This window comes from Protopterus annectens, chromosome 3.part1 (genome assembly GCF_019279795.1).
Source record: "Protopterus annectens isolate FY-2018-M chromosome 3.part1, PAN1.0, whole genome shotgun sequence".
In the NCBI taxonomy this organism is placed as follows: Eukaryota; Metazoa; Chordata; order Ceratodontiformes; family Protopteridae; genus Protopterus; species Protopterus annectens.
In genome coordinates this window covers 180,033,390-180,046,565 of record NC_056732.1, presented here as the reverse complement: position 1 = coordinate 180,046,565, position 13,176 = coordinate 180,033,390, and the positions used below count along the sequence as shown (strand labels likewise).

Genomic DNA, 13,176 nt, shown 5'->3' with positions numbered 1-13,176 from the left:
TTTCGGCTCCGATTTTGCTTATATTATGCCGTCGGATCCTCCGACTTCACAAATATCTAAAAAACGCAAGGAAAAGGACAGACACGTGGTCCGCGGTTTCGGCCGAAACCGCGGTTAAGCCAACCGCGAGTGTCTCTGTTTCGGCTGAAACCGAGCAAGCGGTTCTTCCTTCAGCCGAAAACTTTCCTTCTACCGAGGCCTATTCCAACCTCGTGGAATCGGCTTCTGAAATCCCACCTGCTGTTGCAGTTTCTCAGGAATTATCAGACACTATTCCCTTGGATATTTCAACCCCTGCACATGGAGCTGCTAGGCCACCTGCAGCCATGTCCATTAAGGCCTTTGCCAGGGCTAAAGCAGCCAAAACTACTAAATCTGTGCCTGCTAAGCCCCCCTCTCACAGGCCTAGCTCTAGTTCACAAATGCTTAGTTTAGCAGAGGATCTCATTTCTTTAATCCGAGGATCCCAACCTCAACCAGACAGGGCCTCTCACCCGCCTCCAGAGAAGAGGCCTAGAGCAGAGCCCCCTGAGCCAGTGTCTACAGATGATTCCTCTGATGATTCAAATGATACAGACCCTCCAGAGGCTCCATACTCCCCTTATGAAGACTCTGATGCTGAAGAGTCCATCCCTTCTGCCTCTCCGCCTGAGGAATTTTCCTTTGGGGAAACCTTGCATGCTATGAGGGAACAATTTCAGTGGCAGGGCCAGGATTTTTCAGACTCCAGAAAAAGGCTTAGAACGTTTCTGCATTTACCTCAACATAGGCCTTTAGCCATACCTCCAGTTCTTTCTGTTGTAGATGATGCATTTAATGATGCTTGTACTGCTCCTGATTCTCTGCCTCCGGCCCCTGTTAAGCCCGATAGATACTACAGGGTCCCGGACACACATTACCACTTGTATAAGGCTCCCTTTGCAGATCCAGAGACTATCTCCCAAGGACCTAAGGCTGTAGCAGCCACCTCTGCCAAAAAACCCCTCCCCTCTGAAAGGGAATCCAGATCCTTAGAGAGATGGGGTAAAAAAGTTTACACTTCTGCTACTCTTTCAGCTAGAGCCTTGAACTGTCAGTTTCGCATGATGCAGTATCAAGAATTTTTGCTAGACCAGTTAACCAAAAAAGTGTCCTCAGATGAAGCGGTAGACAAAAAATATGTGCAGGAAATGGTACATAACATTCAACAAGTCAGTAACCATTCCTTAAAATGCGGCTATGATGCACTGGAGGCTTCCTTTAGATCAGCCATGACTGGCACAGTCATCAGAAGGCATGCATGGTTAAAAGAACAGGCCTTACCAGACCATGTCAAATCAAAACTATTAGATGCTCCTATGGATAAGATCAATTTGTTTGGCTCTCCTGCACAACAAGTGCTCAAGAAGATGGAAGAGAAGGCAAAATCTGTCCAAACAGTGAAAGATTTCTTACAGGTCCAACCTCCGAGGTTTAGCAGGAATTGGCCCTCCAAGAATTGGTCCTTTCCAGACTCCTCCAGAACTCAGAGAGGCAGGAATAGGCGTTCAAGAGGCAGAAGCCAATCCAGGGGTGCCTACAGAGGACGCCAGTGGCAGGGCAACAACCAGCGAGGCACAGACACAGCCACCACCACAACTACAGGTCAATCACAGTGACTTGGCTCTGGCACCGCCTACCAGGGAACAACTACAAGCACCCTTAGGCGGGAAGCTAGCCTTATTTACAACAAACTGGCATTACATCACAAGAGACAAGTGGATTTTACAGATAATAGACCAAGGTTACAGGTTTCACTTCCATACTCTACCAGGGAAGAGAGGAATGCCAAACCTACCTCCAAATCAAAAGACAGGAGCTCTAAAACAAGTATCCAATTATTAAGAATGAGAGCTGTAGAGAAGGTACCATCTATGGAGCAAGGGAAGGGATTTTACTCCAGACTCTTCCTGGTACCAAGAAAAGAGAGCAAATGGAGACCTATCCTCGACTTGTCCGCTTTAAACATTCCTCATTGTTTCAAAATTCAAAATGCTGACCCTACAGCAGCTTCTTCCCATGCTGGGCAAGGAGTCTTGGCTGGTGACTCTAGATCTCAAGGAGGCATACCTGCACGTCCCCATACGACCAAACTGCAGAAGATACCTCAGATTTCTTGCAGGATCAGAGCATTATCAATTCTCAGCATTGCCCTTTGGCTTATCTACTGCGCCCAGAGTGTTCACGAAATGCCTGGCATCAGTAATTGCTCATTGCAGACTTCAGGGAATCCAAATCTACCCCTACCTGGACGACTGCCTGATACAAGCGGACAACAAAAACAGGCTAGCAGAAGATTTACAAAGGGTCATTTATCTGCTACAAGCCCTGGGATACACAGTCAATATAAGAGTCAAGACTGATACCATCCCAGAGAATAACCTTTTTGGGTGCAGAGTTGGACACATCAAAGCAAATGGCATTCCTAACAGTAGAAAAACAGGAGCAGCTACCTCTCTACTTCTTGGCCTTAACAAAGCAGAACCATCTGACAGCAAGAAAAGTACTGCAAGCCTTGGGCTTCATGGCATCCTGCATAATATTGGTTCCTCATGCCAGACTGCATATGAGAAAACTACAGTGGTACCTAAGGAATTTATGGTCTCAACACAAGCACAGCCTAGAAACCCAGATTCCCATTATTCCATGCCTGAAGCAAGAATTCCTATGGTGGGCTCAGGCTTGTCAATCAAACACAGGATTGCCCTTCCACAGTACTCAACCAAGCCAAACCATCACGACAGACGCCTCAGACCTCGGTTGGGGGGCACACATGCTGGACAAGTGCATACAAGGCTTATGGTCTCAAGACCAGCTACACCTACACATAAATCTAAAGGAAATGCTGGCAGTAAAACTGGCAATTCAGGCATTCAGACCATTCCTTCAACAAGGTCTCTTGATAAGGACAGACAACACCACAGTTATGTGGTACATCAACAAACAGGGAGGCACACATTCGTATCCTCTTTGCCGGATGGCACTGGATCTCTGGAATGTGGCCCTGAGCTACAACATTCAGTTAAAAGCAACTTTTGTACCAGGAAAAGAAAACATTCTAGCAGACATATTAAGCAGGACTACCACGGATGCCCACGAATGGATGTTGCATCCGGACATCTTCAAAACCATTACAAGAAAATGGGGGCTCCCAGAAATAGACTTATTTGCATCCCCACGCAATCACCAACTAAAGAAATTCTGCACAAGGACGTACCACCCACTTGCTTGGAAGGTGGACTCCCTATCCTTCAGTTGGAAAAACCTGACAGCATATGCATTCCCACCACTTCCTTTGCACAAGGTGCTATTGAAGATCAAAGAGGACCGTCCAAGGATCATTCTGATAGCTCCAGACTGGCCAAGGCAACATTGGTACCCATTACTGAGGAGCATGTCTCGGGAACAAATATGGCCACTAACCCTGGTTCCCTTGCTGTTAACACAGAACAACTACAACAATCTGCATCCAAACCTGAAAACTCTGCAGCTGACTGCCTGGAACATTGCATAAGACCAATTAACCCAAATTTATCCCAAAGGGTTAAAGACATTATCCTTGAGGCTCGTAGGCCCTCAACAAGAAAAAATTATTCAGCAAAATGGAAAAGATATCTCATTTGGAGTACTGCAAAAGGAGAAGATGTGTCACTGGTAAACATAGCCAACATTCTGGAATTCTTGGCAGAGTTCTTCCACACAGGCCTGTCCTATTCCTCCAAGATTCATGCATCAGCTATTTCAGCAGAATACGACTTGGATCCTCCTGTCTTCTCACATCCTCTGCTCAGACAGTTTCTGAGAGGAATTAAAAATGTAAAGCCTCCTAGGAAGCCACCATTACCAGCATGGGACTTGAACTTTGTGCTAGAAAAATTGACACTTCCTCCTTTCGAACCAGCAGCAACAGCAGAATTGCAATACTTATCATGGAAGACTGCTTTCCTGCTGGCAATCACTTCAGCAAGAAGGGTATCTGAACTTCAGGCATTAATGGCAGTACAACCCTTCCTGATCTTCCATCAAGATAGTGTCCATGAGAACAAATCCTTCCTTTATGCCTAAGGTGGTCTCCAGAGTTTCTTTAAATCAGGCTATCCACCTACCTACGTTCTTCCCCAACCCACAGAACAGGGGAGAAAGACTGCTGCATACCTTGGATGTACATAGACAATTACGCTACTACCTGGACAGGACCAAGGGCAATAGAAAAACTGACCAGCTACTGGTAGCATATGCAACAGGAAGGGAAGGAAAAGCAATTTCAAAACAGACAATCTCCAAGTGGATAGGAAATTGCATTAGATTTTGTTACTCCTACCATGGAAAGAAAACTCCAGAGAACATCAGGCCTCACTCTACAAGGGCAACAGCCACTACCACAGCCTTCTTACGAGGAGTGGCTACCAAGGACATTTTAGAAGCTGCTACTTGGAGCTCCGTGCATACATTTGCCAAGCATTATAATTTACCTTTATACTCTAGATCCCGAGCAGGTTTTGCCACTGCTGTTTTGCAAGGGATCCTAACTACACCATAACTTTATTTTTCCACCTCCCCCAGTTTGGCTATGGTATTCTACCCATTTGTAAGGACTGCAGATGCATCCTTGATGGACATAGTACAGTTTTGTACCTACCATAAATGTAGATGTCCGATAGGAATGCATCTGCAGTCAGGATTACCCACCCACCTTCCCCTGTGAGGTGCTCGTAGGGTATATGCCCATCTTATAGGTAGCTGGGGGAATCTATTATGGTGTATTTGTTTGTATATATGTACATACATGCTTATTTTTTGTGTTTGCTCTCTACTATTTGGAATCATTGGCATTTATGCAAATTTAGCCTTCCAAGAGGGCACCTGGCATCTGGGGCAAGAAACACTGAGGAAAATGGCGTCGGCTGATGCCTTTATACCCGAATAACTGCAGCTATGACGTCGGGTGAAGTGCGACACCAGCCGAGGCCAGACCCAGACTTTGGAATCCGGCCGACCGAAGGGCTGCCTGACGACAGGACAACCCATTTGTAAGGACTGCAGATGCATTCCTATCGGACATCTACATTTATGGTAGGTACAAAACTGTACTTTTTTCAGGTTTCAGACCTGAAGTCTTCTAAAAGATAAGTACCCGTTGGGGATCCTTTTTTCTTGCTCTAGCCAATGTCAGAAAAAGTTAATTGTCTTGCCTGTGGAAAGCAAATACCTCACAGAGATTTTCATTCTTACTGCGTCCACCTGTTTGGGCCCAGACCACAACGTTCCTCACTGACTGTTTTGTGCCTTATTCAACGCCTGAACGATTTGTCGTTTGGCTATTTTTGTTGCTAAATTATTTCGCTCTTGTTCTCCGTATTCTGAAATGGCTTTGAAAAGCCATCCGACTACCGATCTTCCAAAAAAAAGTAAGGATAAAGACGAGACAGACCACATAGGTCCAAAACTGCTGAGGAGGATTCCGTTAAGCTAGTTGCCAGTCTGCCAGTACTCAGTGAGGCGCATTCGCAGCCCCTGATACCCGCTTCTACAGATTTGCAAGCCTCTACTGAGACCCATTTGGAATCTGGTGTACCACGAGATGCTTCTTCGACTATGGAACCTGAGGATCTGCTTCTGAGGGTGTATTCAGGCCTTCCGATTTTCATATTAAACCGATGACTTCATTTCAAACCAAAAATACCTAATTTCTCATGTCCAGAATTTGCACTATGCATAGGAAACTGACTGCCAAAGCGCATTCTCAGGCCCACATGGCTCAAACAAATGCTTAGAATGGCTCATAGGTTTATACTAGGCTATCTGCCCTAAGGCATTTGTAAGCCTAGCCCAAATTTTTGTGGCTTACGCCACCCCTTATATGAAAAAATACTGTGCCCATTAGTTTGTTGTGCCTCTGTCCAGCAGTGACAGAGATGATTCCCGGGGTAAACCTATGATCTCCCATCCACAGGTCTAGATTTCTCTTGAACAGAGTCAGCGAGGTGCTCTGCCTCACATGGACCGGGATTTTATTCCACAGCATAGGGAGTCTCTGAGTGATAAATCTATCGCTCCAGCACGTCCTATTTATATCCGTGCTAAGGTTTAAGTCGCTTGCTCTAGTGGTTTTGGTGGATTTGGATTTTTTGAGGTGGAGCATGTCCATTAATTCCGGGTTGGACATGGCCTTGTATGTCAGGCACATGTCACCTCTGAGCAGACAGTATGCGACTGAATAGAGCTGGAGTTTCTTCAATCTGGCAGCATATGACAGATTTTGGAGTCCTTTTATCCTTTTGGTGAGGAACTTTTGGGGTCTCTCCAATTGCTGCAGATGTCGGGTGAGATACATCCCGAATGGGGCATTGTACTCTATCATTGGTCTGATAAGTGAAGAGTACAGGGGAACAATGACCTCACTAGATCTGGATGTGAATCCCTTCATGATCAGGTGGGCAATGTCGAAGGTCTTTCTAACCACTTTAGCAACGTGAGTGTCAAAAGAAAGGCCACTGTCAACCTGGGTCCCCAGGTCCCTGATAACCTCTTCTGTGCTTAGTGGATTGCCACCTATATGGTAGCTTGGGGTTGCCTTGTTTTTCCCGAAGGGTATGACTATACATTTTTTGGCGTTTAACTTCAGGCCATGGCTCTGGCACCAGTTATCTGTTTCCGTGAGTCCCTTCTGAAGGATGTCCGTGTCCGATGCACTTTCCACTATGGCACCCAGTTTGCAGTCAAACTTTGTCAGCCAAAGTCCTCCCATGTTGGCCTGTACTTCCGAGAAGTAGATGCCAAACAATAGGGGGCCAAGGACCGAGCCCTGTGGGACACCACTTGTGACTGGCTTGGAGTCTGACACAGCGCCAGCAACTCTAACTCTGTGGGTTCTGTCCTTAAGCCAGTTTGCAACCCATCTTGTGACATATGGGTTTACATTTAAGCTGGTAAGTTTTTCTACAATACCCAAGTGGGGTATTGTGTCGAAAGCCTTTGCAAGGTCAAGGTAGGCTGTATGGACTGCCTTTCCCTCATCAATGGCCTTGGTGACTGTTTCGAAGAAGTTGACCAAGTTCAAAAGGCATGATCTTCCCTTGACAAAGCCAAACTGGGTCGGGTCCAATGTCTGCAAGTCCCCTATATCTTTGTTTATGAGCTCCATTATGATCCTCTCCATAGCTTTGCAGACTAGACTTGTTAAGCTTATGGGGCGGTAATTACCAGGGTCCGTAGAGGCGCCGCCTTTGTGGAGTGGGACCACAGTTGCCGTACGCCACTCCTTGGGCACGTATCCTGTGGTAAGGCTGAGATTAAACAGCTGCCTTATGTGCGGGTTTAATTCCTCATTTAGCTCGTGTAGCACACAGCCGGGGACACCATCCGGTCCCATTGATGCTGTGTTTTTAGCTTTAGAGAGAGCAGCTTTCACCTGCGCATTTGAGATGTCCGGGAGGCTACACTCGGCTGGGATGGTTCTCTCCTTTAGGGGGGGGAGAGGGGGGTGAAGTTTGCCCTGGACCTGTCTGCCAGTATGTTGGCAATGTCTGTGGGTTCAGTGATTTTTGTATCATTTTGGACTAATTCTGAGCATATCTGGGAGTTTCCACCCAGGTTCCTAACATAGCTGAAAAAGGCCTTATGATTGTCCTTTGAATCCATGGCAATTTTTCTCTCAAAATTGGCCTTAGTTGATTTTATGAGTGCTCGTATTTTTTTACTAATAATGATCAGGGGTGACTTCCCTTTTATGGATTTTGTTCTATCATGTAATAGCTTTCTCCTCTTATTGTAAAGTTTGTTAATGGCTGGGGTCCACCAGACTGGACGTTTGCCCTTTGTGGAAAGAGTTTTGGTTTTATTTGGGATTGCCTGATCCATGCAGTCCTGGAGGTGTTCATAGAAGGCATTTGTAAGGGCTTCCAGCTTGGGTTGTGGTTTCCACTGGCTCAGGGGCCTTGAAGGATACCACACCAGTCTTGAGTAGTGTGAAGTTTGCTTTAGAGAAGTTCTTCACTATGGTCTTTTTTGTTTGGGGTAGGGGCGGATGTGGATTTCCAGTGAGATTAGTTTATGATCAGATCTCACCAATGAGGGATATACTTCGTGTGGAGCATTTTGTCCCCATGTTTGTGACAATGAGATCTAGTATATTTTCTCCTCTCGTGGGAACAGTGACTAGCTGTTCCATGGCATTTGAATTTATGAACTCCAGGAACCGTTGGGCTAGAAAGTTAGGGCTTGAGTAATGTTCCCAGTCTATATTCGGTAGTTGAAGTCACCCAATATGATGGTGTTTGGAGATACATTTATACCCTCCAGTGTCTTCAGGAAGGCTGTGTGGGGTTCCTGAGTTTGAGAGGGTGGCCTGTAGCATGCTACAATTTGTAGAGCAGTTTTGCCTATGGTTAGTTGCACCTGGATGGTTTCAGCTTGCGTTGCCACCAACCTGGAGGTGTGGGTATCCTTTATGAATATGGATACACCCCCCCCTTTTGTGGTGTGGTCCAGGTTTTGGGGCCGGAACGCATGATGTGAGGTAAAACCTAATAGTGCCGGGGTGCTCTCAGGAGCCTTGAACCAGGTTTCAGTTACAGCACAGACATCGATGTTCTCCATACTGAGAAGGGCCTCGAGTGCGTGCATTTTGAGATTTAGACTTCTGGCATTGAGCAGCATTGCCCTCAGTTTCTTCCCATTTTTGTTTTCTAGGGTGGTAGGTTTAGAATTTGAGCCTTGCCTAAAAAGGCACTATGGGGTGGCAAGAGCCTTAGCCAATATCCGGAATCCCAGGGGTGACAGGTGCAAGCCGTCCCTTGCGAAGCAGCGTGGCTTGTCAAGCATGTCATCCCAGGCAGACAGACACTGGATCCCCTTTGACACCAGACATTAAGCCAATTGTTAAAGCTGATCATCTTGTCTCTATATTGTGGCATCATTCTTGGTGAAGGAAGGATACTGCTCAGGGTTAGGGTCATACCTGCCTGGGCTACATAATCAGAGAGCTCCTCTGTCTCTTTTCATGTAGTCCAGGGAGGTACGTCTCAGGTCGTTCACACCAGCATGGACAATGACTGTGTCATATTTGTACTTGCCGTGGAGTGACCCGAGTGCTTGTGTTATGTGGCGGATTCTAGCGCCCGATAGGCAGCTTACTGTGACCCTCTCCTTGTTCAGCCTGGTGAGTGGGACGTCAGTGTGTCTGACTATGGAGTCACGTATGACAAGTATGTTTGGTGTTGTATTTGGCCTTAAAGGCTGTGACTGCTTTGCACACTGCTTTTGTGGTTTGTGTTGCTTGTGGGGTGTCTTGAGGTAGCAGTTGTTTGGGTGTCTGCTTTGGAGGCCTCTGCTGTTTAGGTAAATTTTTACTCTGAGCCTCCGAGTATGTCTTTGTTTATGTGTTTGATTCAGTGGAGTGGTAGCATTATGTGAGGCTGGTTTTGTGGTGTGTGTAGTTGCCTTCTCCTCCTGTCTGGTCTTGCCAGTCCTGAGTTGAGAGAGCTCAGCCTCCAGTTTGGCTAAATAGCTGCATCTCTCGCAAGTATTTGTGTTATGTGGGAGGAGGAGAGGGTTGTCTGTGTACATGAGGCAGTTATAACATTGCCTCAAGATTCCCAGATTCACCAACTGGACCGGAGAGGAGATTGACAACTGACCTTTGGACATGCTAGAATAATATTGGGAAATCCTTAATTGAAAACAAGGGCCAGTGGGGAGTGAGGGTGTAGTGCTTTTAATTTTTAGTGCTGACTTATATAATTGCTTTAGTGAGCAAGTGCCAGGTAACTTGAGTGCAATGTGTTACAAGTAACTAAATGCAAAAACGACAAACAGTAACTTTCTTTCAAGTGAAACAAGGAAATAAGTACAGTAAGCAATGCAGATATCACTAGTGATCCACAGAAGCGCTGAGAAGTTGCGTATTAGGTGGAATTAGCTTCCAGGGAAATAACAAGCAAACAACAAGCATATAAACAAAGCTAGATTCAGCAGGCCTGGATCTAGTCTATGCTAGAGCAAACAAGGTGTACCAATTTCAGTAAGATACAGTTCAAATATTCAGGCACTATAAACCTTTAACCAGAAATTCCCAGCTCAGAAGGGCAGAGTCCAGCCTCTTCTCCCACAAGAGTGCAGACCACAAACCTTCTTAATGTAAAATAACTGTCCTGAAGCCCAAGTGCCTAAACCAGAACTAATACACTTGGACACTGGGCTCTCAATCAGCAGTTCCCAACTTAGAAGTATGAAAGCTACCTGTCCTGCCACCACAGTGCTTGCCACAAACCGTCCTAATGTAAAACAACTGGTCTGAAGCCCAAGTGCTTAATCCAAAAGACTTGAATGATAGCTACACTTTAATCAAGTTACAACCAAGCAGTAATAAATACCATTGAATATTTTAGAGAATGTCTGGATTAGTGCTCAAGTTACACAAACAAAGCTAGATCCAGCAGGCCCGAATCCAGTCTATGCCACAGCAAACAAGGCGCACCAACTTCAGTAAGAAACAGTTCAGATATGCATGCACTATAAGCCTTTAACCAGAAATTCCCAGCTCAGAAGGGCAGAGTCCAGCCTCTCCTCCCACAAGAGTGCAGACCACGAACCCTCTTAATGTAAAATAACTGGCTTGAAAGCCCAAGTGCTTAAACCAGAATTAATACACTTTTAGAATAACAGACACTGAGCCCTCAATCAGCAGTTCTCAACCTAGAAGGATGTAAGCTACCTGTTCTGCCACAACAGTGCAGACCACAAACCCTCTCAGTGCAAAACAACTAACTGGTCCGAAGCCCAAGTGTTTAAACCAAAAGGCTTAGAATGAGTTACAACAAGCAGTAATAAATGCAATTGAGTATTTTAAGATGATGCAAAAGTAAAAAGAAGTAGGTAGAAACACAAGTACAGTAAAAGCAGATGAAATTTTTTTTTTTTTTTTTTTTTCTGAACAAGTGCTGAGATCAAAGAAACAGATTTGAGTGCTGAAACTAGAAAACTGGCTAGTTATAAGAAAAAAAAACAAGCTAGAAGGCTTCCCTCAAACACAGAAGGGCTTGGGGGCTCAGAAGCCTACAAATAGTCTGTACCACTTAACAAGAAAAGCAGGAAATAAGCTTAATTTTTTTTTTCTATTTCCCAGATGCTCTCTTTGTACACAGTAGGAGTGCCTGAAATCAGAATATGATCTCACTGCACTCAGTTGAGTGAGCAAATGAGATGGGCCCAGAGGCAGGCTGAGGGGCGGGCAGTTTCAATGCCACTAAGATAAACACCAAAACAAAAACAGGGCAGGTGGGTGGGAATAACTGAAGAGCAGAATAACTTCAGTTAAATATTCCTTCAACACTCCTTCATACACAGTTTAAATCAAATTAAATACTGTATTTTTTTTAAAAAAAGTGCAGATAAAGGTTCTTAAATTCTCTTATACGTCCAGTTGAATATAACCAAGTTCTTAGCTGGCCAAGCTGAGGTTTTAAAGCAGGAATTATTTCACATGCACCAGTTTAAATATGCAAGGACAGGAAATCAAAGAATGTGGCTACCCCCACACCTGTAATTACTAGCAAATAACAAAATTCAGCCAACACTAGCTTCAGTTCAAGTTACTGAAGAGCAGAATAACTTCAGTTAAATATTCCTTCAACACTCCTTCATACACAGTTTAAATCAAATTAAATACTGTATTTTTTTAAAAAAAAAGTGCAGATAAAGGTACTTAAATTCTCTTATACGTCCAGTTGAATATAACCAAGTTCTTAGCTGGCCAAGCTGAGGTTTTAAAGCAGGAATTATTTCACATGCACCAGTTTAAATATGCAAGGACAGGAAATCAAAGAATGTGGCTAGCCCCACACCTGTAATTACTAGCAAATAACAAAATTCAGCCAACACTAGCTTCAGTTCAAGTTACTGAAGAGCAGAATAACTTCAGTTAAATATTCCTTCAACACTCCTTCATACACAGTTTAAATCAAATTAAATACTGTATTTTTTAAAAAAAAGTGCAGATAAAGGTACTTAAATTCTCTTATTCGTCCAGTTGAATATAACCAAGTTCTTAGCTGGCCAAGCTGAGGTTTTAAAGCAGGAATTATTTCACATGCACCAGTTTAAATATGCAAGGACAGGAAATCAAAGAATGTGGCTACCCCCACACCTGTAATTACTAGCAAATAACAAAATTCAGCCAACACTAGCTTCAGTTCAAGTTACTGAAGAGCAGAATAACTTCAGTTAAATATTCCTTCAACACTCCTTCATACACAGTTTAAATCAAATTAAATACTGTATTTTTTAAAAAAGTGCAGATAAAGGTACTTAAATTCTCTTATACGTCCAGTTGAATATAACCAAGTTCTTAGCTGGCCAAGCTGAGGTTTTAAAGCAGGAATTATTTCACATGCACCAGTTTAAATATGCAAGGACAGGAAATCAAAGAATGTGGCTACCCCCACACCTGTAATTACTAGCAAATAACAAAATTCAGCCAACACTAGCTTCAGTTCAAGTTACTGAAGAGCAGAATAACTTCAGTTAAATATTCCTTCAACACTCCTTCATACACAGTTTAAATCAAATTAAATACTGTATTTGTTTTTAAAAAAAGTGCAGATAAAGGTACTTAAATTCTCTTAGTTGAATATAACCAAGTTCTTAGCTGGCCAAGCTGAGGTTTTAAAGCAGGAATTATTTCACATGCACCAGTTTAAATATGCAAGGACAGGAAATCAAAGAATGTGGCTACCCCCACACCTGTAATTACTAGCAAATAACAATTTTCAGCCAACACTAGCTTCAGTTCAAGTTACTGAAGAGCAGAATAACTTCAGTTAAATATTCCTTCAACACTCCTTCATACACAATTTAAATCAAATTAAATACTGTATTTTTTTTTAAAAAAAGTGCAGATAAAGGTACTTAAATTTTGTTATACGTCCAGTTGAATATAACCAAGTTCTTAGCTGGCCAAGCTGAGGTTTTAAAGCAGGAATTATTTCACATGCACCAGTTTAAATATGCAAGGACAGGAAATCAAAGAATGTGGCTACCCCCACACCTGTAATTACTAGCAAATAACAAAATTCAGCCAACACTAGCTTCAGTTCAAGTTACTGAAGAGCAGAATAACTTCAGTTAAATATTCCTTCAACACTCCTTCATACACAGTTT

The 13,176-nt window shown here is 43.9% G+C and overlaps 1 protein-coding gene across 1 annotated transcript in view; it reads left to right on the top strand.

Annotated features, from left to right (window-relative positions):
- The window catches only part of ITGB1 (integrin subunit beta 1), an 823,672-nt gene that overhangs the window by 368,452 nt on the left and 442,044 nt on the right, over positions 1 to 13,176 (top strand). The window contains exon 8 of the mRNA XM_044066189.1: positions 11,073 to 11,116. Coding sequence (XP_043922124.1) covers positions 11,073 to 11,116 — 44 coding nt within the window. The remainder of the gene's footprint in view (positions 1 to 11,072; positions 11,117 to 13,176) is intronic.